Consider the following 27,007-nt stretch of genomic DNA (forward strand, 5'->3'; position numbering starts at 1 on the left):
CATCACATTTAAAACTAAGGGGTTTACTTAAAGGTGTCAAATGCACTTGTGACTGTTAATGCGTGTTAATGAATGATTTTTAGCGTGTTTTTTTTTTAGAGAGGCGTCTGCATTTACTGAAATTACTAGCTGGTTTATCAGACAAAATTGTCTGACACCAATTGACGGTGTGATACGCAAGGATTACATTTAGTGTCAACTTATTAACTATCAGGTGTACCACCAAGATGATTTTGAAGCTGTTACTTTAATGTCAAAATGTTATATGATGTTGGTTTAATATGAAGGCACACCTTAGATTAATTAAATGATGTTTTAGATGATGTTTTATGTCCATTCAAGTAAAGTAGTGAGCGAATGAGTTGGAACCCTTGGAATTTTATGCATAGATTGTTGGGACAATGCTATTTTGATAACTTCTCTAACAGCTATTTTTAACTGACATTGGAAGCTGACTAAAGACAAATGATAGTTTCTTATTTAACAATGTGTTGAGTTACTTTGTACATTCGAAAAAAACAATCTGTAGAAACACTGCTAGCTAGCGAGAAACCTATCAATATATCACATTAATTGTTGCGTTATTTTTGAGTGTTTCACTTCATTTGTTATTGGATACATGGACAAAGACTGGTTGGGATGTCCATATAATCTGTGATTGTGAGTACCATTCACATAGAGCACATTCTATTTACTAGTAGCTAGATTAAGCTATTGATAGCTAGCTAGTGAGTGTCATTATGTTGCTAACAGTATCCTCCTCACTTTCTAGTTTAGCAGCTGGCTAGCTACATTATAGCCTTGTGGACAAACTATCTATAGCTTTCGCTAGCCACTTAAAATAACCAATTGCAAGCAATAATGTAAGTCTGTGTGTAAGTATTTGCTCATATTTAGGCTTTCTGACACTACAGTTTATAAATCACAAACATTTGTCTCTGTTTTCACTTGTACATTTAAAAAAAATAGTAGAAACAAGTTAGTGCCTGTTACAGCCCAGGCTCTTACAGACTGCATTATATTAGGTAGGCGACCGCCAGGTGAACTTTAAAGCCTTTATTGAACTTGAACCTTCACAGAAACATAAATGTCTTGGCAATATTATGGGCTACTGGTTGAGAATGTATAATGCTGTTGACTGTTGGGTTGTTAATCTTTTTAATCTTCGGGGAGTGCTCTGAATTGTGATATGCCAAAAACAATATAGATGCTACTTTTGTTACTTTTTCCCTGGCTTTGCATTTTCTTTTTTTTCTGTCGTTGCAGTTGGTGGTGTTGGAGCTGATGGGGGACGAAAAGGAGACCTGGAAAGTTAAAACACTTGATGAAATTCTTTTAGAGAAAAAGCGCAGACGAGAACTGGAAGAGAAAAGTGACTGCAAACGTCCAAAAACTCCAAAAACTGTACGTTTTTATTTTCTTGGTGGTGGGAAATCCCGGTACAGCTCTCTTCATAGGGTTCATTGGGTATAGCTTTCAGATCAGTGTATCACAATCCAAACACAACAATTTCTTTTGACCTAAGCATGATTCAATTGTGCATACATGGTAATAATCCTTACGAGGGCCACTGGTAATAATGATGGTACCATCATGTTGGTGATCTCACACGATTGGATAGGATTCAACCATTCAACACAACAGCAGATCAGTTTAGATGAACACGTGGGGGCGCCACACAAAGTGATCAAAATAAAGTTCAGTCACAAATCAATCTCATATATTAGTCTCATTAAATATATGAACTATCAATTTGGTATTCTGATTTATAATGAATTTAAGAGTTCTGAATAGAAGAGGTTGGTAGCATACACTCTTGTGCAATTAAATAGACCAGCAAATACAATCAAAAGCATTTATTCACAAAACGATCAGAAATAAAACACAGAATATGTAGTCAAATTGTGTTTTTGTGTTAATTTGGCTTTGGGTGCTCTGCAAAAACACGTTGGCGCTGAGTCTAAGCCTTTCTATGGCAGGGAGAACCAGGCAGGTCTTTTGGTGCTATCTGGCAAATGTGCTAATGTTAGCCAAATAGCTAGCAGGCATATGGTTAATTCGGTCCAACCTAGAGACCTAGACCTAAAGGTCTTTGCTAACACAGACAAATAGCAAGCTAGTGTAGAGCAACAACATAACAGCAACAGAATGGCTTTGAGTTAGATTCCTTTCATTAAGTAGGTAGCTGAAGTCCACATTTAGGAATGTATGACATTAAGGACATATTTTTTCTGAAAACCTTAACAGAATGTTCACTAAAACCTTTATTTCTCAGCCTCTGTATATAGGTAGAAACATGGAAAAAATACACTACCGTTCAAAAGTTTGGGGACAGCCAGACAATTTCGTGTTCTCCATGAAAACTCACACTTTTATTTATCAAATGCGTTGCAAAATGAATAGAAAATACAGTCAAGACATTGACAAGGTTAGAAATAATGATTTTTATTTGAAAAAATAATTTTGTTCTTCAAACTTTGCTTTCATCAAAGAATGCTCCTTTTGCAGCAATTACAGCATTGCAGACCTTCTAGCTGTTAATTTGTTGAGGTAATCTGTGGAAATTTCACCCCAGGCTTCCTGAAGCACTTCCCACAAGTTGGATTGGCTTGATGGGCACTTCTTCCGTACCAAACGGTCAAGCTGCTCCTAAAACAGCTCAATAGAGTTGAGGTCTGGTGACTGCGCTGGCCACTCCAATACAGTCAGCAAACCAGCTGCCTGCTTCTTCCCCAAATAGTTTTTGCATAATTTGGAGGTATGCTTTGGGTCATTGTCCTGTTGTAGGAGGAAATTGGCTCCAATCAAGCGCTGTCCACAGGGTATGGCATGGCGTTGCAAAATGGAGTGATAGCCCTCTTTGTTTAAAGTCCCCTTTACTTGGTACAAATCTCCCACTTTACCAGCACCAAAGCAGCCCCAGACCATTACATTACCTCCACTATGCTTGACAGATGGTGTCAGGCACTCCTCCAGTATCTTTTCACCTGTTCTGCGTCTCACAAATGTTCTTCTGTGTGATCCAAACACCTCAAACTTCGATTCGTCTGTCCTCTTTTCCAATCTTCCTCTGTCCAATGCCTGTGTTCTTTTGCCCATACCAATCTTTTTTTTTTATTGGCCAGTCTCAGATATGGCTTTTTCTTTGCCACTCTGCCTAGAAGGCCAGCATCCTGGAGTCGCCTCTTTACTGTAGATGTTGACACTGGCGTTTTGTGGGTTCCATTTAAAGAAGCTGCAAGTTGAGGACCTGTGAGGCGTGTATTTCTCAAACTAGAGACTCTAATGTACTTGTCCTCTTGCTGAGTTGTGCACCGGGGCCTCCCACTTCTTTTTTTTACTCTTGTTAGAGCCAGTTTGTGCTCTTCTCTGAAGGGAGTAGTACACGCCGTTGCAAGAAATCTTGAGTTTCTTTGCAATTTCTCGCATGGAATAGCCTTCCCCTCTTTGAACAAGAATAGACTGGCGAGTTTCACACGAAAATTATTTTTTTCTAGCCATTTTAAGAGTATGATCGAACCCACAAATGTGATGCTCCAGAAAATCAAATAGCTCAAAGGAAGGCCAGTTTTTAGCTTCTCTCATCAGCAAAACGGTTTTCAGCTGTGCTAAGATAATTGCACAAGGGGTTTCAAGAGTTTTCTAATCATCCATTAGTCTTCTAAGGCTATTAGAAAACACAAGGTACCGTTAGAAAACTGGAGTGATAGTTGCTGGAGATGGGCCTCTATACACCTATGTAGATATTTCATTAAAAACCCAACGTTTCCACCTTGAATAGTCATTTACCACATTATCAATGTATAGAGTATATTTCTGATTAATTAAATCTTATCTTTTTGGAAAAATACTGCGCTTTTCTTTAAAAAACAAGGACATTTCTATGTGTCCCCAAACTTTTGAACGGTAGTGTACATTTGAGAGCTTAAACGTTTGTATGTATGCATTGTAGCATCCAATATCCAGTAATAAAAACAGCCTCCTCCACTTTTTCCTTGAGCAATGCTGGAACTGCTAACCCAAGACATATGTTCACTACACTGTCGGTGTGGTTACGCTCTTGATTTCTCTCATTTTGAGCCATGTTGAATTCATCTTTGCCCAATGAAGCTTGATTTCTCTGCTTTTTGGGAGTCCCTTTCTGTGCCTTTCCCTTTCTGCTAGTACAAATAGGCATCCAGTCCTTGCCTCTTCATGTCCTGGAAGAGCTCCAACCCTGAGTGGAAGGTGTTCATGAAAATGGACAGATTAGACATGTAGTAGGGTCTGGTTAGATCTATAGTGACATGCTGAGCAAGACTGTTTTATGTCCCCTCACCCTGTGTAGACATTTTGTGACCGCCAGTGGAGCGCTCTGCCAGGGAAAGATTTGATGGATGTGTGTGGATAAAGTGTTTGTTTTTCTGTTGCAATTATTATTACACAATAACATTCTACTCTAATCTATTCATCCCTGTGATGTTTTACTCAGAGGAATATTATCTTTCAATGCAGACGGATGAGCGAGAACCCAAGCGGGACACTCTGGAGGAAGGAGAGCTTCGGGACCACAGGATGGAGATAACCATCCGGAATTCACCTTTTATTCGTGAAGAGGCAGTAGAGGACAGGTACTCTTAATAATACAGAGGCAGACAGCCATTGCAGTTCAGGGGAGGACATGGCGTCATTGAGTATCATCCTTTTCTTCAAGAGTGGTGACTACTGAGGAAAGATTCCAGAGAATTACCAGATATTCAAGATCCCATCATAATAGACTGGTCATAGTTGATTGCAGCAAGATGTTATAATAATAATAATTTTGTTATAATGTTTTTACTCTTGGATTGAATGGGCTTATTGTATTTAATTTTAGCATATCATGGTCCTTGATGGCCTGCCATTGAAAGATTTAGTCAATAATTGAATTGACATGTCAATAATTTAACAATTTTACCTTTAGAATAACAGCTTCCAAATCAGCCCAGTTCAACCGAGTTAAGCCATTAGTTAGTCATCTTGTAGTGATGTTAGCGAATTTGCTAGGTTATGGTACTGTTAATAAGTGCTCTTTGTGTTGGTTGCTGTCCTGTTGGCTAGCCTGCCACCCATGTTTCACTTTGTGTCGGGGGAATGTTTAAAGAAATCCCCAGCAGTATTCCCCTATGTTATAGCCAGGTGTTGTATTGCAGCAGTATTCCCCTATGTTATAGCCAGGTGTTGTATTGCAGCAGTATTCCCCTATGTTATAGCCAGGTGTTGTATTCCTCTATGTTATAGCCAGGTGTTGTATTCCCCTCTTATAGCCAGGTGTTGTATTGCAGCAGTATTCCTCTATGTTATAGCCAGGTGTTGTATTCCCCTCTTATAGCCAGGTGTTGTATTCCCCTCTTATAGCCAGGTGTTGTATTCCCCTCTTATAGCCAGGTGTTTTATTGCAGCAGTATATCCCTATGTTATAGCCAGGTGTTGTATTCCCCTCTTATAGCCAGGTGTTGTATTGCAGCAGTATATCCCTATGTTATAGCCAGGTGTTGTATTCCTCTATGTTATAGCCAGGTGTTGTATTCCTCTATGTTATAGCCAGGTGTTGTATTCCCCTCTTATAGCCAGGTGTTGTATTCCCCTCTTATAGCCAGGTGTTGTATTCCCCTCTTATAGCCAGGTGTTTTATTGCAGCAGTATATCCCTATGTTATAGCCAGGTGTTGTATTGCCTCTGGTTCAGATGATTTTTGCCTTTTTTCAGATAGAACAGTGAAGGTTTGGACAGGAAATGAGATAGAGATAAGAGGTGGTGAGTGGGATCAGCGGGTCGGATTTGGCACTATACACAAATATGCCTCCATAGTTTTACTTGTAATATTACTCTGCTTTGTAAGTCGTCATGGTTCTTTGGCTTCTGATGTTGTCTTTGCTGGTTCTGTATCCTTCAGCTTGTCAACAGATGCATGTGTACCGCTGTCCATGAGGGGAGCTCAAAGCGTGATGTGTATTTACGATAGTGGTGTAAAAGTGAATTACACTGCAACTGTAGGGGGAGCCCAGTACCTATTTTTAAATTATGGGGCAGTATCAGTAGATGTTTTGTGTAACACAAACTCTTCTGTACTGTTCTCACATATCATCTAAAGCCAAAGTTATGCCATGTTAGGACTATTGCAGAAAATAATTTCTAAGTGGTTGTAGCTATAGTGATTTCCAAAAGCATCTCTTTTTGACCTGTGTGAAAGAGAGGGAGAGTGTGTGTGTTTGAGAGAGTGTGCAAGCTTGTGTGTCTGTGTGACCTACTGTGTTGTTTCCCTGTTCTCGTAATCTTATAGCGGGCACGGCATAGGAAGGAGCTACATAAGGGCTAGCATATTTCCCAAAAACATTGTACCATTTACAGCAGCTCTAGCATCAGCGTAAACTCCCTGCCAGATCCTTTCATTAGGCCGGGCAATGAAATAGTTTCCACAGCACCATGCACCAGCGCCGCCACTGTTGTGATGCCATCCTGTCCTACCTGAGCTGTGTGGTAACACACAGTAAACCCCACATCCATCCCACAAACTGAATTGATCCAGCTATGGAGCATAGACAAATCTCCACCTGGATGGAGTCCTCAGGCCTATATCAGTGTTCCCACGGTCATGGAAATCCTGGAAAAGTCATGCTATTCTAAAATCCAATTTTCCAGGCCTGGTAGATTCGTTTAAAGTTTTGGAAAAGTCATGAAATTTGATGCCTCATTTGATCCATTAAACAAGGTGCAAAATTAATAAAGAATAGTCAACATTGCCATCCACTAGGAATGCGGCAAAACATGGTATATTATTGAACCGTTTGTATGCTCCCTTCAATACGCACAGTGATCTGCAGCGTTACGATACGCCTGTCAAATTCTTATTATTTCGAAAACTTGCTTACTGCGCTGCTGATGACGTCCACGTTGTACATACACAGAACGTCTTTGGAGTTTGGTAGAATTTCCCTCGAGCCTTTCAGCGAAAAATTACAATAATGACACTGCTCTGATGATTATTTTGAGTTTGTGCTAAAAAAAACAGCATATGTAGCACTTTGTTTATAGATGTTTATAGATGGTTTTACAGTAAATTGTTATTTCTGCTATGAGACCAGACATGGTGTTGTTTTCTGAGTGTGAACACATTCTTAACTTTAATGAGGTAACGATCCCCTTTGAAAATGCAATTGAGGAAGCCTTTAAAGTAAAAGGCTAAAGCATGCAGAACTGGAAGCGGAGGCAAGAGAACGAGGTTGGCACAGTGGAGATAGGTGTTCGAGGTTGGCACACACAAGACCAGTGGAGCTGGGTGTTAGAGGTTGGCACACAAGACCAGTGGAAATGGGTGTTAGAGGTTGGCACACAAGACCAGTGGAGATGGGTGTTAGAGGTTGGCACACAGGACCAGTGGAGATGGGTGTTAGAGGTTGGCACACAGGACCAGTGGAGATGGGTGTTAGAGGTTGGCACACAGGACCAGTGGAGATGGGTGTTAGAGGTTGGCACACAAGACCAGTAGAGATGGGTGTTAGGGGCTTTGTAGCTAAATCAGCCACATCACTTCTGTTGGATTTTGAGGATGTTCACTTGGAGTTGATTGAGACTGCTAAGGCGCTCACAGAGGACATGTGAATTAACCTCTATGAGGTGAACGAGCCGGTTATCACAAGATGTTCTGGAAGTTGGCCTGATGGAATACTTTGCAAGATCTTCTGGACTTTTGCATACCTTGAGCCACATAAGCTATATAAGAAGGTCCATTTCATCTCCGTATATATCTGATATTGACACTGGGCAACCACATCTCAGGTCTAGGCAAGAACAATTTTTTAGTTTTTTGAAATTATCTAAATTCCATTTCAGTCCACATTGGGGTATACACATAGTAATAGAAGTGAGTCCACATTGGGGTAAACGCATAGTAATAGAAGTGACTCCACATTGGGGTAAACACATAGTAATAGAAGTGAGTCCACATTGGGGTAAACGCATAGTAATAGAAGTGACTCCACATTGTGGTATACACATAGTAATAGAAGTGACTCCACATTGGGGTATACACATAGTAATTGTAGTGTTGTATGAACTCTGCAGAGGGGAAGAGGACGACGCACTGGCTATTAAGCCTCCCCAGCAGATGACCAGAAAAGACAAATCGCATCACAGGAAAGACGAAAAGCGTAAGGACAAGAGGCATAGGCGCAGCCACTCTGCTGAAGAAGGTAACGCGTCATTACACATAGGTGCTTTCACAGAGCTTTACATGTATGCTGTTGTAGACGGTGACATTATTGAACAATTTGGATTTAATTTTCTAAACGTTTTTCCCATTTTCAAAATGGTAATAATGGTAATCAGCAGGGAAACACGTGCGGACAAAAGAGAAGGAGAAAGAACGTGAGAGTGAGCGGCGGAAAAGGGCCTGGGAGGACCAAGAGAAAGCCAGAAGAGACTGGGAAAGACAGAAACGCAGAGAGCAGGCTAGAGCTCACTCTCGCAGAGAAAGGTGATCATGCACACTCACATGCACACTCACTCTTCAGGTGTCTAAAAGGTGTCCATGTCAAAAACCAAGCTGCTAAAAAAAACGTATCATAAAACATTTTAGACTTCATACAAAACAGATGTGCCGCATGCTGGAGATGTTCGAACAATTGACTCCATTTTGTACCTCTTGACCAAACATTCCGATTTCCAAGTTTCCATGGAGAACAAAGAACGGTTATTTTGACTGCTCCAGCCATGGCTGCTGTATTAGTGCTAGATTTTAAACTAACTCTTTCATACTTGAACTGAACTCCAGGCATTTTGTGGATGGTGTGTGGTTCGTGGTGACAACAGAATATATTTTTGTCACCAGCATTGAAGCCTTTACCTCTGAGTTTTGGGACCAAATTAAAATTAAGTCACAACTGATAGTATTGAGATACGCCTGACCATTCATGATGAAAAATATTAACCATAATTATGAAGCTAGTTTCCCTCTTTCCATGTACGGTATATCCCAGTTACCACATTTGGTTTTAAACAAACCTGTGTCATCCTGTTTAATTGAATATTCATACTGAAACACAAATCGTTATCAGATAAAATTACATTTAACAGAGCATGTTCAATGTGTACAAGCTAAAGTAGTTGTTAGGAAGAAGCTGCCGGAAGACACTGATTGGTGTAGAACAGTTTGCATGGTGTATTGGTATATTGGTGTGATGTATTTGTCTGTGGTCGATCTAAGTGCTGTGCTATTATTATTATTATTGCTAACTGTTGTTTGGGCTGTTCGTACATTTGGCAGTAATGTGGTGTAATATGAAAGTATGACGTTTTATTCAACAATCAAAATGTTTTCTCAAAGCCTATGGGCCACATGTATCAATGATGCATGCACATAATAATTGTAATTTGCAGATTGGCAACACAAAGAGGAACTATTAGTGATGCAAGTAGGCTCAACAGTCAGTGTATCACTGCTGTCAGGAATTCTTGAGCACATACTGTTCATTGTTTAGGCCTATTATTGCCATAACTGATCTTTCAACGTAGCCATTATTTCATATTATGACATGAAATTACTGACAATGTGAGCACTTCAAATGCATGAACAGTCTGAATCCAAGAGTTTCAAACTGCAAGCACTCCCTTTTCGTAATGATCCTTTCCTGGTGAAGAGCCTTGACTCTATTGAGACACAATGTAAAACTCTTCTGACACTCATCATAAGTTAATTCCTCATTCTAATTTGTACTCTCTACATGCTGCTTTGTGTTATTAACAATGTTGATGGGACTACGGTGTTAGTTCAACCAGCGATGCATTATATCACGTGGTTCAGCAAGGACCTCCGTCATTATTTATTATATCACGTGATTCAGCAAAGACCTCAGTCATTATTCGAGAACCACACCCCTGACTAGACTGGTTGGATGTGAATTATTCATCATTCCGCTAATGTAGAAAAACAAAGAAAAAATGCTTGGTAGTCATATTATGAGTGTGATCACAGGCTATATCCAAACAGTTTAATTCCACATAGCATATGTGCCCCTACTTAAATAATTGCAACATCAGAGTTAGAAAGGGGGAGAGGTGAATTGCTATTTTAATTTAAGCATCATCAGACGCTAGAGTAGCCTTAAGTATATGTGGTTAAAGTATTCTGAACAAGTCCCAATTCCTATCTTTGCTCCATGTAATGCTGCACACTGTTTGAACAGAAAAGACAGATTTGGGTACCAAAAAATATAATTTTTAGAGTGTAATAAACATTTACATTTGTGTACTGTAAAGGTTTTTAAGCAGTGCAGAGTGTCCAAACTACTATCAAAGAATAGTACATAGAAAATATTATTTTATTTATTGTGCAATAAGTTCCTTTTGCAAATATGTGAATGACATTTAAGCTCCATCTGATTGGAACCTCCTGCCTCTACAAACAGCAGGTCTTTACACTAACTGGTGAAGTGGAGTTGCAGGGGACAGAAATTAGTGGTCCCGTTTCAGGGAGTAAGACTAAATAGACAAAACAGAAAAGAAAATCAAAAATGATTAAAATGTTGTTATTGTTCTGAGATTGCAAGCTGTGTTTAGTTGTGTATATTCTGTTTTTTATAATCTGTTTGTAAGTTAAAGTGATAGAATGAGACAAAAATGACTAGAATAAATACATATGTATGTTAATAAACCAGTAAGGCAAGGCTAGTTTTTTAAATGAAGCACCTTTCGTACATAAAGGCAATTCAATGTTTTTTATATAAATAAAAGCTAAAGGAGCAAAACAAAAAGATGATAACAAAGTATCAATTTGCATTCTAACAGTTAGAAGAGCATAAAAAAAAAACACATGGTAAGTAAATAAAAACATAATTAAAAGAATGTACAAGGTACATCAAATAGAATAAAAACACTGAGGAACACCAAATAGACCAATGGTATCAATAATAGCCATGTTCAGATGAAGGCCCGAGATGTAGCTAGGACAGAGAGTAGAGCCTCAATAAAGGCCTGCTAGTAGGGCTTCACCGTGAGCCCCATATGTCAATTGCCTGTTGGGAAAGACTAGAGGTCTACTTCCAGAATGAAAGTGCATTATAACAGTTAAATAAATCAAAGTAGAGTGCATTATAACAGTTTAGTTAAAAGTAGAGTGCATTTGATCATCTGTGAAGAGTAGCTTTAAAACTGGCTACAGTTGGGGCACCTTTGATGTCATCAGGAAGTTGATTCCAGAGCTGGGCAGTATAGCAGCTAAAGGCTGCTGTGTTTAGTTTTGACAGTGGGTACTACCAACACATTATTCTCCAGTGATCTGAGAGGTCTAGCAGGTGTGGACAGCTGAAGGTTTGGTCCTGTCCCAGTTAATGATTTATGAACAAGCAGCAGTGCTTTAAAGTCAATTCTGTGACTTACCAAAAGCATAAGTAAGCTTAAGTATAAGGACTTAAGTATTGGTGTAATGTGGTCAGATCTTCCTGTTTTCATAAGAACTCTGGCAGCTGCATTTTGCACAAGTTGAAGTATTTTTAATCGTCTTTTTTAGGGAGGACTGTGAAAAGACCATTGCAGTTGTCAACCCTGCTGGAGCTAAAGGCACGACGGAGCTCATGAGGTGTAGTTTCCCACAAAGATGCTCCTGCCTGTGCCACTTGATAACCCCCTACCTGATAATCCAACCCAATGTTCCAGTCTGTGTAGTAATTTGTTATGATCAACAGTGTCAAAGTATATATAACGTCAAAAAGGTATGGACATTTGAGTTTGGTCGATTATTTCTCTGTCGTTTCAATGCTAAATGGCTTTGTATTTTTGTATAGTTAGAATGCCTGTTTATTTTCCTTTACAATGATGTTGAACTTTTAAGGATCATGCATTTGTGGGATGAGCAGCACAGCTGATTATGTAGGTTGCGCCCAAGTCAAATTTGCCAAAATGTTCTGCAAATGCTAAACAGTGTATTCTCCTGTTGATATTGATTCTTGTTTTCAGTTGCTTGGTGGATTGGATGTTTGAACTCTCGATCAGTAACAAGGAACAAACAAGACATATTGGCAATTATGCACTTTATTCATTTTACACTGTCAGGGACCTCAGTTGCCTGTGAATATCCATACGCAGCCACAACAGCTTGGCACCTCCTCCTCATGTTGGTCACCAGCCTGGTAAAACACTGCTCTGGGATGGCACATTTGTCGCAAGTCAGCCATCGTGGTTGTGTTGGTCACTTTAACACGTACAGCACTGTTACGTGCCTGGCTAGGGTCAGACAACGTAAACAAAAACAAGTTGGAGGGAATAAGGACATGGCAGACAACGTCGGATTAGGGAAAAATAAACGATAATTTATTATGATTAAACTAACTAATTAAACTAACTTATATTGAATAATGAAAAAAAATATTAAATCAAGGAAAAACGGTGAGACAACAAAATAGAAACAACCCAAAAGCTCAAAGTAACAAAGAAACAAACGGGCCTTAAGAAACAGGCCTCCAGGAATCCTGGGCCTCCATCTCGGACCCTCACTCCGATACTGGTGGAATGTCGGGCGGCCTAGGCGAGGCAACGAGGGTGACGTCAAAAAGCGCCTTTTAACGGACTGATTCCGGCCGCCCACCCAATAGGGAAGCAGCAATTAGGCCGCTTGCTGGGCTGTCTGCAAAACACGGAACACAGGATGGTATACACAGGCCACAAAATGTTCATGGACGTAACAAGCACCCCCAAGCTGATCCCACTAGTGTTCTATTGTGTTGAGGTCTGGACTCATGGCCGGCCATTCCATTGTCTCCCTGACGGTGTATTACATGAATAAAGTGTAACATTTTCAGTTTGTCTTGTTTGTCCCTTGTTACGGATTGAGAGCTTCATCCAATCCAGCAAACAACTCAAAACAAGAGTCAATACAAACAGGAGAATAGAACATTTTGGCAAATTTGACTTGGGGGCTACCTACATAATAAGCTGTGCTGCTCATCCCACAAATTCATGATTCTTACAAGCTGGACATCATTGTAAAGGCAAATAAACAGGCTTACCAACGATATAAAATACAATGCCAATTAGCATGGTAACAGCAGAGAAATAATCGATCAAACACACATTTCCAAACTTTTTTGGACAAGTTTATATTATTTATTATTATTATATTGTAATCAGCAGTTTCAAAGGCTGCATTGAGGTCCAATAACACTATGATTGATGTTTTTGCCTATGTCAGTATTGCGGTGCATGTCATTTCAAACCTTAATGAAACCTGTTTTAGTGCTTTGAGGAAACCTGACTGAAAGTTCTCAAAATAGCCATTTGACTTAATAAAGAAGGTTAGTTGATTTAAAAACTACCTTTTCATTGATTTTGGTAGGTTTGATATGGGCCAGTAATTGTTCAACCCGGAATAATCATCTTGATTCTTCTTTTTAAGTTGCGACTTTATAACAGAGCAGATTTCAGGGACTTAAGAATGATACATTTACCATATTAAAAGTCTGCTGCGTGGAGAAGCAGGAAGAGACTGTACTGTCATTTCCAGAGTTTCAATGACTATCAAACTAAATTCTGTCAACAAGTTATAAAATTCTGTCAGCAAGTTGCTGGCAATTCTGGCTGTTGAGTTGTTGGTAACTGAGAGAAAAAAATTCTGCCTAGGAGCAAATTAATTCAGTTATCAACAGAGGTATAAATTTGACAATACAAATATGTGGTTTTCAAGCTTGAAAATATGTTTCATATTGAAAAATGCAGAATCAGCAATTCAGCAGTTAAGAAGTGCAAAGTTTGGGTGCTATTACAGCAAAACTGAAACATTTCTTTTTTAAGCCTCAACTTTGTAACAAAGAAGCTTAGTACCAAATGCCTATAAGGGGTATGAAAACTGAGTAGTTATCAAATATTTAAAAATAAATTCTTAATCTAACTAGGCGGCAGTTTAGGTCTATTGATAAACAGGTATGTAGTGCAATTAGTGTCTTAATTTAAAATTAAAGGTATGGTTTCTCTCGGAAAGGAAATAGGGATAAATAACACCCGTTTGTTTAAGGACATTAACTGTAGCTTTTGAGTGCGATATTCCCATATTGCCATATTTAAAATGTTTTCATGTATAAATAATCTTGCCCTTGAGTAAGTGCTTATGAGTTCTATTGAAACCTTTAAAAAAAAAAAGGTGTAATGGGTTTGTTACCTAGTCGGAGAGTTCCAGCCTCCAGCTTGTTCCCTAGAGTTGCTCCTTCATCATGTAATACCTTAAGTTGCAGGACAATTCTGCTTGCTTAGATGTTTGTCCTGCCTGAGTGTTTATGGAAGGTGTAACATGTATGGTACTGCTGTTTTCGATGATGGAGACGATTGTTCACCGAATCCCTTTTGTTCCCACAACCTCTGGCTCAGAGAGAGGCTGGAGCAGCTGGAGCGGCAGCGTGAGCGGGAGAGGAAACAGAGGGAGCAGCTGCAGAAGGAGCAGCGCGATCACAAGGAACGCGAGAGGAGGGGGGGAGACGACCGGCGGAAAGACAGGGACTCCAGAAGAGAAGGTCTGAACACTTCACATAACAGACAAATCTCCAATAACAACAATGATTATTGCAAAGTAGAATCAGTCTCATCCCTTTACAATGAATTTGATAATTAAAACTTCACACCAATGTTTAAAGAATGGACCAGAGAGACAAGTCACATTTCTTGGAGATTTATTCCAGTGTATTCTTGCAGGGAGTTACTTAAGTGTCCAGCAATAGAATCACCAGAATTACTAAATAGCAACACAGGGTTTAGGTTAAAATACCAGTCAGCCATGGGGAGGAGAAAGCGGTAGCCTTCATGAAATCCTTCATGTGTCAGACCTTATTTGACTCACCTGGTCAAAAAATCCTACATTTAAGGGAATATATTATGAAAAACTCACTTTTTCAGTGACGCAGTGCTACATTTTGGTAAACCCAATAACTACCCAGTCAGTTTGTTTCTGGCTGGCTCAGTCAGATAACATGATTCAGAAAGCCATTCAGATTTGCAACGGCTGCAACGTCCCAAGCAGCTTGTTAGAAGTAAGATTTATGGACTTCTCGGCATTGCAAACGATGCCACTGACTTTTTCCACCAACCTTTTCTGCAAAAACCACACATTTTAGCATGCCTCCCTCTGTCTGCCATTACCATGCCATGCCATCAGTTACAACCCCTCTGTATACTATGCTACATATTTTCTTTGGTTACATCATGCAAGAACTTAGTTTTGTCTACAGATGTCTAAAGGTCGATAACTGACGTCAGCGTCCCGTTTCCCCTAGCAGTTCCTTTACACCACCGTGGACAAGCGGAAGAGTATGAGGTCAAACCAAGACACCGCAGCCGCAGCCGCAGCCCCGTCCTCAACCCCAACCGTAATCACCGCGACAGACTCGAACCTGGGGATCAAGACAGGATTTGTGAGTAATCAGAAATGGAATCGCTTAGATCCTCTACAGTTATCCGTAGTTTAATTATTGCAAAATTTTCCTATAGCAATATAGCAGTTACATGATCACAACATGTTTTAACATTAACCCAAAAAGGCTGTAAGATCGGTTGGCTACCATGGATATCACCCACCCATGGATGCTGGCCATTTTCAAAGTCACAAAAATAACTACAAAGCTTACACGTATCCAATCCCTACCATTGAGTTTGCAAATAAAGGTCTAGACCACTTATATCCAGATTTATAACTATATGATCCACCCCTGCATGTTTACTGGCAGTTCTAAGCTTAGAGGGCTACAAATGAACTAAATCAGTGTTTGTGTCTGGTATCCAACCAGCAAAAATGTTTTCGGTTGCTGGAAAAGTAAGCATGATTGAATTAAAGCAATGTACTGTCAGGTTAGCTTGGCTAGCTATGTAGATGCGCAGATGTAGATGCTCAATGAACCACAGGTCCATTCAGTCCATTCATTTCTTCTTTGATAACCTCTAGCAAACAGTGAAAGGACTTCCTGTTGTCTTTCTGACGTTTTTACATGTATTTTTACATCCCAGCAAGCTTTCTAGCTTTTCTTTCATTTTGTTTTGTTTTTGTAAACGAATACAATTAATTAAAGCATGATCAAAGCCAGTATTAGAAACTGCTTAATTAGAAAAATTAAAGGGAAAGAACAAATTAGCAGAACCCTCATTAGCTACAGAATGATGCCACTACAGAATTGCCAGTCATGAGAGACATTGGGAGATGGGGCACTGTTTATTTGAATGTAAACGTTCTGTCTCTTCTCTGATATGTAGTGAAAGATGAAAAGCCAGAAGACCGAGATCTGCTCTCCGACCTGCAGGATATCAGTGACAGTGAGAGAAAGACCAGCACTGCAGAGTCCTCAATGGGTAATTTAACACTGATGCGCACACACACACACACACACACACACACACACACACACACACACACACACACACGTAATACAATTCTGCTCCAAAACTGACCTTCTCACTCAGCTCCTGCTCCCACAGGGCTTCAGAGATGAATGGCAAACTAATGAAGGATTTTAAAAATGTATAAAGATGATAAAGATAACCACATGAGTATATGATACAAATACAGCCGTGGAAAATATTAAGAGACCACTTCAAAATGAATCGTTTTTCTGGTTTTACTATTTATTCGTATGAGATAAAGTAAAATGAACATTTTTGTTTTATTCTATAAACAACTGACAACATTTCTACCAAATTTCAAATAAAAATATTGTCATTTAGTGCATTTTTTTGCAGAAAAATGACAATTGGTCTAAATAGCAAAAAAGATGCGGTAAACAACCCAGTTCAGAAATCAATATTTGGTGGAAAAACCTTGATTTACAATCACAGCTTTCATGTGTCTTGCTCTCCACCAGTCTTTCACATTGCCGGTGGGTGACTTTATGCTACTCCTTGTGCAAAAATTCAAGCAGCTCGGCTTTGTTTGATGGCTTGTGACCATCCATCTTCCTCTTGATCACATTCCAGAGGTTTTAAATGGGATTCGGTCTGGGAATTTTTTTGGCTATGACAGGGTCCTTATCTGGTGGTCCTTCATCCACACCTTCACTGGTCTGGCTGTGTGGCATGGAGCATTTTCCTGCTGGAAACAACACTCCAAACATTTACGAGCCTGTCACTGGAGAAAACCAGCAGCTTATTTTCTCTTGCTGGCTTGCCTGCCTGAAAAATTCAGATGTTTCCCTTGAAGGTTAAGGTTATAGTTATAGGTTTATAGTTTTATCCAAAGCAACTTAGAAAACATAAGATAAAAAATAACAATTAAAAACAAACTAAGGTGATCTATGGGCTATCCATAACATATGGTATTCATGAGCCATTTCAGAAGTGTTGAATTGTGTAGTGGTCAGTTTATACACAGTTTATATATATAACAATCTTTTATTTTCGTTGTATGTATTTCTTGAATTAGGTTCTGGCTCAGGTTCAGAAGATGATGATGATGACGACGATGATGAAGATGATGAGTCTAGCAGCCATAGTGAAGAAGAGGAGTCGGCTTCAAACTCAGCTGGATCAGAACAAAGTGCAGGTCAACCCACGCACACTGACACAATTTCTTAGGGTGACTTTGGCTCTCAAACACAGAAGACAAATAGATTTGTTGTCCTCCTAAAGCAAAATACTTTATACGTTAGAATATTCAGTTTCTGGTTCGTAAATGTATGCTTGTCCTTTTACATACTCAGATGATATTACAGAGGAGGAGCCGTCCGAGGAGGGGGAAGAGGAGAAAGAAAATGGCAACCTCCCTCTTACAGGTAGAAATGTACCTACAGCTAAAATAAAGAACATGCATAATCTGAGTAAGTGCCATTGTTGTAAAACGTGATGTGTTCGTGATGTGCTTCATGTAGATGTCTAGCGGTTTGTTTGTGTGCATTTTTTCGCAGGCCTAATTAGAATTTGAGTGACATCACATTGGTCACAAAGTTTTCTCGAAAGCGTCGTTTTTTCTGAGGTCTTGAATTCTGCTGACAGTTTTGTAAGCTTTTTCTCGTGTCTTTGAGAGCTGTACCTTTCAGCAGGTAATCAGCCCTGGTTTTGGGCATTTCAGATCCTTTCTCTCTGGCAACACCACTTGTTTCAAAGCACTTAATAGCTGATGGAGAAATAGGGATGTTCTCAGAATTAAAGGTGTCTTAAGTTCTCAAGTTGGCCTGACGAAGAGCAGCTATGCAGTTTCTGACCGCAACCCCTGCACAGATGTATAGTAGATATTGAGGGACATATGTTCCTATTCCTTCACCATTGTACTCACAGCACTGCATGTTGTATATCTCCCTGCTCACTGCAGGCAATCAGGCCTTTGTTGGTCTACATCAGGTGTGGCAGATCACCAAATAATAACTCATCTTGTAATACCACTTTTTACCTCATGAGTCAAAAACATGGCTTCATTTGATTTGCTGTTTAGCTGTAATATCAGCAACATTTCAGCCTGTGCCTTATGTCAAATGCTGAAGTGCGTAAATGAAGATCTATAGGGGTCAGGTTGTGGATGTGTGTGGATGCAGATGATCACCCAAATCTTTCAATCACATGCTTTTCATGCTACATGTAGTCTTTAGTCTCTGTCATCAAGTGGAAAAGAGGGACAAACTAACTTTCTACTTTGGAATGTGGAGTATGAAATCATTTAGCTCGCTAGTCAACAACTAGCCAATGTTGTGGACACCTCCTCTACTAAAGGAACTATGCACAATTCTGGTGAAAGTTTTTTTTTGTATTTATTTTTGTATTATTTATTTTGAGCTTAATAATAATTACACCCCCCGTTCTGTCCAATGCTTTCAAGAAGCGTTGTAGTTCACAACCTAAACACTGCCAGCTTCTACAGGAGTATTCCTTATGCACCGCGCATGCCAATTATATACATATAAATATACACTGATGGGTCAAAACCTGTCCAACCGCGTAATATACTGTTGGTCTTCAGCATGCTGCCAAAACACCTCAACTACAAGGTGACCTTACTACAAGGGTACCTTCAGAAGATGTTCACCAAGACATTAGCAGCAAATTCTTAGTCATATTAGTTGCAAGGTGGAGCAGTCATGGATTGGAGTTTTTGTTCCAACACAGATGCTCGTTCAGATTGAAATCTGGGGAATTGAAGGCCAGGACAAGACTTTGAGCTAGTTGTCATATTCTTTGAACCATTCCTGAACGATGTGTACAGTATGGCAGGTTGCGTACTAAAAAAGGCCAAAGCATTGGGGCATTCCGCACCATACACAGCAGGGAGAGATGCACTGTGGGTTGTGACATATTCTCCCTGAACAAAGCATAAAAATCTCTGGCAACTTAACACACAGTAGCACTTCTGTGAGTTCAGAGCAGATCAGGTGGCTTTAGTCGCTGCCTTCATGTATCAGTAACACTTGGGCACTTAACACACTGTTGCTAGTTCATGGTTCATTGCTTCATCTGTGGGTGGTCATAGTGATTTGGCTCATTGGTGTATCCAGTAAATCTAAATAACTTATGCAGGACGACTAGATTGTGGTATGAAATTGCTCCTTGAGGCAGCAGCAATGCATGTGTACACTGTTACCTTTAACTGCTCAGATGGTGAGCGAGAGCTTGTCAGTAACTGTGCTTCTGTTCCTAGTACTGGAGTCACGTTTTGACCATGACTCTGGGGAGAGTATAGAGGATGATGATGAGGAACTGGATGAAGATGATGGTGGCGGTGACGAAGTCACACCACAGTCCCACACACAGTCAGCCACACCTGAAGAGATTTACCTTCCCAGTTCCCCCCCGCTTTCTCCAGTGGAGCTGAAGAAAGAGCTGCCTAAGTACCTTCCTGCCCTTCAGGTGAGATTGGCTGAGTCTTGTTTTGCACTCGCTCCCTATCATTTAATTAATACAGCAAAATATATTTTTATATATATATTTAATTGTTTTCTTAATAGATGGTCTTCTTTGAGTTCAGGATTCTTCAACCTGGGCCCTATTTTAAGTCCAATTTTTTACCTCAAAAACTGCAAAGAAACTGTAGAAAAGGACAAATTTTACCCTACAATATCAGCTTCAACATCAGGCTAGCATCCAAATAAATTCATCCCTGGGCAAAAGGTTTGATCAGTCTCCACTGCTTAGAAAACAATGGACCTCATTTTTGAACGCAGTTAAGAAAAAGTAAAGAAGAAAATTCTTCTTAATTCACTTACAAAGTTCCTGGGATAATTCTGGCATTGATGAAAGTTTTCATAAGGGTTTTGTCACTGAGGCCACACCACCAATTGGTATAGATTCAAAGCCTCTAGAGGCAGTCTTGAAGCAAATGTTGCTCTTTGAACATGGCTAAGGTGAAGAATGAGCTAATGAGTGAGCAACGGGTTTGAATAAAGGCACTTTTTGATGCTGGCTGTAGTTACCGCCGCATAGCCAAGGACTTGCCTAAATAGCAGTCCAGATTGGAGTGCGCCCATGTTCATGTAGACTGAATTTGAGAGAAATTGTTGGTGATTGCGTTCACATCAATTCTATAGACTAAATAATTATTATTTATTATTAATAATAAATACGAGAATATTTGTATCATTAACAATGACGTTTCACATTTATAGTCATGATTCCAAGACCGAGGCAGCATGATGTCCTAAAATAGATAAAAGCACTACGCGAACACTGCAAATGGCAGTGAAATAAATAAATAAATAACCACTAAACTCAATCACGTGGAAATAGCCATAGTGGAATAGAATGGACACATATACATTCGTAACAGAACCTCCACCTCTGCACCGTGAAGTTAGTTCTGTGTTTGCTTGACCGGTGCTCGCTTTCCACTTTGACATGATTTTGATCAGTCTGAAGTTGCGTTTGCGTTGCCTGTGGATTGTGCACACGTCTCTTCAGTTGCATGTCCTTATAAGGAGCTGGGTGGCGTTTCTGTATGCAAATAAGGTGCACGAGATTGTACATTCAATTTAAGAAACAGTGAACACTTTGGCAGTTTAAGAACACATTTCTAGGCGTTCATGAGTCAGGCGGAGATCTTTTCTTAGGTTGGTCTTTCGAAGTTCATAACAAGATATTTAAGAAAACACTTAAGAAAATGTTTGAGAATGAAGTCCAATGTATTTAGCGTTGAAACACATATTTCAGCAAAACAAACAAATTTTGGTTATGTTAGCGTTCATGCCCAATCTCACAATAAATTTAACTATGCCGTAATATCTGTGAAGAAATCTTGTAATTTCACTCTACCTTGTCAGTCCTTGTCAGGCTTCTGGTGTTGTCCTTACCAGTGTTAGGCCTGTTCCATATCCTTAAGCTTGTCAACAAATATGTGTGTATTTATGAATTTGGTGTAAAAGTGAACTACACTCTGCAACTTTAGGGGGGCCTCAGTTGCAAAAAATACCAGTTCTTGCATCATGGGACTAGCCACTTAAATTTAAAACTGAGGCCCATATTTACTTGGCTAATATCTGATGTAAATGTCAAAACTTTAGGAAACATAAAAACCACCACATTCCTTGGATGCACGCAACATTTTGTGAAATTACATATGAGGGCGATGCAAACAAACTGAAACATAAACTGAAACTGCAATATCTCAAGAATTCAGCTAGATACTCTTTTTAAATGTTATGCATACAATTTACATTTTGCCACATTGGCTGTCAAGTACCAATTAGTTCTCTTATCAAAATGGCCGCCAACAACCATCAAATTTCAACTGTAAAAATTTGCCAACATTTCTAAGATAATTCATAAGGACACAAAAGCTATGTACTGAAAAAAAATCGGCACAATATAGCCTTACAACAATCCTCAATGGGTTTTCTTCCGTCATGGTTTAGTCCATCTTCTAATCTCCTTTTGCCTTAAAGTCCTTACGAACTGTACACATAATTTTCGGCTATTCAATTAATTGCCATTCTAGCATTTGTAAAAATGTGTCTTTGCCGACTTATCATAGGCTGTTTGAAGATGCTGCAGTGCACAAAGCATTTCATGCAAATCAGACAAACGTACACTAAAATTTTGGAAAAGGAATTTTGGCTCGTCAAATCATTGATACGATCAGGTTAACCATATCTACTCTGGGGGTCATGCCTTGTGATTGAACGTCATAAAATCTTGTATAAAGACATTCTGTGTTAATTTTGTAAACACTATATCTGATGCATTGTGGGTTCTCAAGAACTGCTTAATCTACAAAGTTTGAAATGTATATATGCTGCTACTTGACCACATTTGCCATAATTTCCAAAATTGTATTCACTATAATTTTATGTTTGTATTAATGAAGTCCTTTGTGTCCTAATATAAATTTTGTGTTGTTTCAGGGCTGTCGCAGTGTTGAGGAGTTCCAGTGTCTGAATCGCATTGAGGAGGGAACCTATGGCGTGGTGTACAGAGCTAAAGACAAAAAAACAGGTAGCTGCACATATTGTGTATTTTTTTCCAAAAATGAATCACATCAAGAGAATAAAGCTATTTTTCTCAGTAAACCAGGGCTGAAGACCAACTAATCATAAAAAAAATGACTGTAGGTTTTTGATATTTTTTGGCATATGTGCTTGGAACCTGAAAATTAATTAACTTATTGTATCTACAACCATATTTGGAATTTTCTCAAATATATACACAAGTTATCATTGAAAGCATCCAGGACCTGAAGATAGCATGCATGAGGATGGTGCATGCAATGGAGAGACTCTTTTCTGTGGGGTTTTGTGATCATGATCCTTTGTATAGTGAGATAAATGAGAGAATTATAATCCATGTTATGTGCTCTGAATGAGATTGAGATAGCCAAATATTGTATATATAGTATGTGGTCAGCTAAAGAATAAGGTATCAGTCTGACTTGTTGACTAATCCTTAACTATTCCACTGTGGTAATATCATCTTCTCTACTGTCTTGTTCTTAAACTTACTGAGAAGAGTGTAGAGAAATTATTAGAAGTAGATTTAGAAATGACTAATCAGGCAGTAATTTCATCTCCATGAATGGATTGAAAAACTGTTTTTGCTTGTAGATGAGATAGTAGCTTTGAAGAGGTTGAAGATGGAAAAGGAGAAGGAGGGGTTCCCCATTACGTCTCTGCGGGAGATCAACACTATCCTAAAGGCCCAGCACCCCAACATTGTGACTGTGCGGGAGATAGTTGTTGGTAGCAACATGGACAAGATCTACATCGTGATGAACTATGTGGAACACGACCTCAAGAGTCTCATGGAGACTATGAAACAGCCTTTTCTTCCAGGTGAAACCACTCACTCTGTCTAACAAGTTTAAGCTCCAATGTTTGCATCCATTTTGCCATGGGAGGGCTTTTGAAAGATGGGAAGTTGGACCTTGTCCCAATACCATATCTGCACAAAGACCTTGGTACCTAGCTTTGCTATCAGTCCTTGCCATCAGGTTGTTAGATGACAGGTTGTGTATTTTGACTTACTGAGAAGAGTGTAGAGAATTGACTAGTTGTAGTTTTAGAAATGACTGTATATAATATAGGTGCTTGACTAAACAACACCCGGCAAGTGTATTCATACATTTATAATCCTCCTTATTAGGGGTGGGAATCTCTTGGCACCTCACGATTCGAAATCGATTCAGAGGTCAACGATTCGATTTTAAATCGATTATCGATTTTAAATCGATTTTGTAATACAATTATTATTTAATTTTTTTTTACACATCCATTTTATGTTGAATTGCAAGCTGCATCGACTGTTGCATTGCTCATAGAAAGTCAAAATTGTGACCATTAAAAGCTTTTTCTCTAATAAAGCAAATAGAGAAGGTAATTCATCTGTTGATTTTCTTTAATTATCAAACACAAAGTAGGAAGTGATTTTAGACTGAGTTGCAAACTCAAATGATTCAATAGTCGAAATGCATCGATAATCGTTTTATCGGTTTCTAATTGATAATCGATAATCAATCGATAATTGCATTTCAACATAAAATGGATGTGTAAAAAAAATGATCAATTCTAAACCGATAAAACGATTATCAATCCATTTCGACTTTTAAAACATTTGAGTTTGCTACTCAGAGTCTTTGCTACACTTCCTACTTTGTGTTTGATAATTAAAGAAAATCAACAGATGAAATACCTTCTCTATTTTTTATTAGAGAAAAAGCTTTTCCTTGTCACAATTTTGACTTTCTATGAACAATCCAATAATTGATGCAGCTTGCATTTCAACATAAAATGGATGTGTTTTTAAATTATATAATGGATTATGAACTTTTCTGAATCGAGAGAGAATCGTTTTAGAGAGAATCGAGAAAAATCAAATAATCTATTTTTTCCCCCCCACCCCTACTGCTTATTAACTTATATCGTGTTGAATGACAACAAAAGAAAATGAAAATGAAATGCATCTTATCTTCTAAATTTAAATCCCTTTGATACCTTTCAGTGATCGAGGCCTGGTGGTGATCAAATGATCAAATTTCATACAAAGCAGATTAATTGCCTAAAACTAAAAAATGATTCCAACAAATTTAGTAAATGTGGTTAATTGAATCGTATTGAAAAGTATGGCTATTTGCCATTGCTGAAATGTGATGGGCTATTTGTAGCCACTTGGAACATATGAGTAAATTGCTGACTCATGTTACATGTGAGCAAGCCTTTACTTTATGCCAACTCCATACATCCCAAGGAAAGACCATGTCTAGCTTTATTGACCAAAAGTATGTTAACCTTGTAAAATGTCTGTCAAACAGGTGAAGTTAAAACCTTGATGATACAGTTGCTACGGGGTACCCGCCATCTTCATGACAATTGGATCCTCCATCGCGACCTGAAAACATCCAACCTGCTTCTCAGCCACAAGGGCATCTTAAAAGTGTGTCTTCCTTAACTGAAATACACAGACATGTGTGTCACCTAATGTGGTAATTTACTACATGTGCTGAAAAAACCCAATGTATGTGTAATGTGTTTTTGTAATTATATAGATTGGAGACTTTGGTTTGGCCCGGGAGTACGGCTCTCCTCTGAAACCCTATACACCAGTAGTTGTGACTCTATGGTACCGCTCACCAGACCTTCTACTCGGAGCAAAGGTCTGTGGAACTGTTTCATGGAAATGTGTGTCATTCATTGCTGTGAACTGTGATTTTACTGAGGAAACTAATCAGCCAGTTGATCTGGCTCTGTTGGGTCCCAAAGGACCCGCACAAATATATTAGTATGAATTCTATTCTAACATATCTATTTCTAATATAAATATGAATGATATTATAAGATATCTAATTCTAATATTAATCTTCTTGTTTGTCTCACAGGAGTACTCCACAGCAGTGGACATGTGGTCTGTGGGCTGCATCTTCGGTGAGCTGCTCACTCAGAAACCTCTGTTCCCAGGGAAGTCTGAAATTGACCAGATCAACAAAATTTTTAAGGTACCTATGAATATTCTGTGAAGGTCATGTTCACACCAGAGGGTGTTCATGTCAAACCAGTCCGTGATGCCAAACATATACAGTATTGTGTGTGTGTGTGTGTGTGTGTGTGTGTGTGTGTGTGTGTTTGTGTGTGTGTGTGTTTGTGTCGATCACATAATACACTAAAACTTCCATGAATTAGCCTTCATTTCTTCACCTCACTAACGTTCTCTCTATATCCCCCAGGATTTGGGCTCCCCTAGTGAGAAGATCTGGCCTGGTTACAATGAGCTTCCAGCAGTAAAGAAAATGACCTTCACAGAGTACCCCTACAACAACCTCCGCAAGCGCTTTGGAGCTCTTCTGTCAGATCAAGGCTTTGATCTGATGAACAAGTAAGTAGGAACTGTAGTTCACTCAGTGACAGGACATGGAGATGCAGCAGAGCAATGGCAGTCCAGCTAAGAGCATCTGCTTGCTCCAGTCATGTCAGCTAGTTAAATCTAGAGATAAATTGTTCCAAAATTGATTTGGTACGGATTATTTTTCAGTTTTGGTACTGTTACAAAAAAGTGTGGAGTTTGACAATCCATATCAAGCTTATGATACCGACTTGTGGCTTCCATCACCTGTAGTGTCTATAAATGTCTTATCTACTCATTGGGTTCTGCTCATGGTTCTTTTTTGGGAAATGAGGGTTCCTTTCCACCAGCAGTGTGCTTGCTCTGGGGGATTCAGGTATTGGTACCAGTCATGGAAACTGACATTATTAACATGTTCAAACCGTTCACTAATTGAACCTCAACGGGAATGCCCTCACTCCAGTGGCAGAGATGGGATGGAGAAGGCGTTGGGTTAGGAGGAGTCTGGGGACATTACTCTATTATCTGATTAAAACATAACTTGATTGTTTTAATGAGATGTCATCACGTGTCCAAAGCATACCGTACTAAAAATGTGTATGAGTAAATGAGTAGTGCATGCTAGTGGCAACAATGCTGTGAAAAGATCTTCTTGCAACCATTGTTCCTCTCTACATCCCTTTTCTCTCCCCAGGTTCCTAACATACTGCCCCAGTAAGCGCATCATGGCAGAGGAGGCTCTGAAACACGAGTACTTCCGTGAGTCCCCGCTCCCCATCGAGCCGTCCATGTTCCCCACGTGGCCTGCTAAGAGTGAGCAGCAGCGGGTCAAGAGGGGCACGAGCCCCAGACCCCCTGAAGGAGGCCTCGGCTACGCCCAGCTGGTAAGAACTAAAGCTTCTTCAACATGCAATCATCACACTCCTCAACAGTTTTATTGTGTACATGAAACCGAACATAGGGAGAGGCACAGAATGCCACCTGCATGTATAGAACTATGCAACAAACGCACAAAGTAGCCACCACCACGCACAGTTCCTCCTTTACACACACACTCTCAAGGGTTTGTATGGTCATGAAAAACCTGGAAGAAACCAAGCCTGGAGAAAAACATTTAATTTAGTAGAGGCAGATTAAATGAATAAGGCGGTTTTGGGTTACATCAGTTCCCAATATAGCAAGATTTGATTGGTGCTACTGTAGGTCTTGGTGGTGAAGTCTGACTTCTTGAATTAGTTAGCTCGCTAGTTTTAGACAAACTATGAGAGGTTACTCAGGAATAAAT

At 39.4% G+C, this 27,007-nt stretch overlaps 1 protein-coding gene across 3 annotated transcripts in view; it reads left to right on the plus strand.

Annotated features, from left to right (window-relative positions):
- cdk11b (cyclin dependent kinase 11B) overlaps window positions 1–27,007 on the plus strand; it is a 31,647-nt gene that overhangs the window by 1,548 nt on the left and 3,092 nt on the right. For 2 of the 3 annotated variants that reach the window (XM_080853723.1, XM_080853724.1), the window contains exons 2-19: window positions 1,267–1,404; window positions 4,495–4,610; window positions 8,083–8,210; window positions 8,347–8,494; window positions 11,525–11,593; window positions 14,371–14,513; window positions 15,270–15,407; window positions 16,240–16,335; window positions 17,402–17,521; window positions 17,679–17,750; window positions 19,604–19,812; window positions 22,299–22,389; window positions 22,995–23,222; window positions 24,698–24,819; window positions 24,932–25,039; window positions 25,262–25,378; window positions 25,607–25,755; window positions 26,417–26,606. In XM_080853723.1, the coding sequence (XP_080709849.1) occupies window positions 1,285–1,404; window positions 4,495–4,610; window positions 8,083–8,210; window positions 8,347–8,494; window positions 11,525–11,593; window positions 14,371–14,513; window positions 15,270–15,407; window positions 16,240–16,335; window positions 17,402–17,521; window positions 17,679–17,750; window positions 19,604–19,812; window positions 22,299–22,389; window positions 22,995–23,222; window positions 24,698–24,819; window positions 24,932–25,039; window positions 25,262–25,378; window positions 25,607–25,755; window positions 26,417–26,606 (2,364 nt within the window). In that variant the 5' untranslated portion in view covers window positions 1,267–1,284. The remainder of the gene's footprint in view (window positions 1–1,266; window positions 1,405–4,494; window positions 4,611–8,082; window positions 8,211–8,346; window positions 8,495–11,524; window positions 11,594–14,370; window positions 14,514–15,269; window positions 15,408–16,239; window positions 16,336–17,401; window positions 17,522–17,678; window positions 17,751–19,603; window positions 19,813–22,298; window positions 22,390–22,994; window positions 23,223–24,697; window positions 24,820–24,931; window positions 25,040–25,261; window positions 25,379–25,606; window positions 25,756–26,416; window positions 26,607–27,007) is intronic. The other variant, XM_080853725.1, reaches the window with a different exon arrangement.

Source organism: Sprattus sprattus, assembly GCF_963457725.1.
Source record: "Sprattus sprattus genome assembly, chromosome: 16".
Lineage (NCBI taxonomy): Eukaryota > Metazoa > Chordata > Actinopteri > Clupeiformes > Clupeidae > Sprattus > Sprattus sprattus.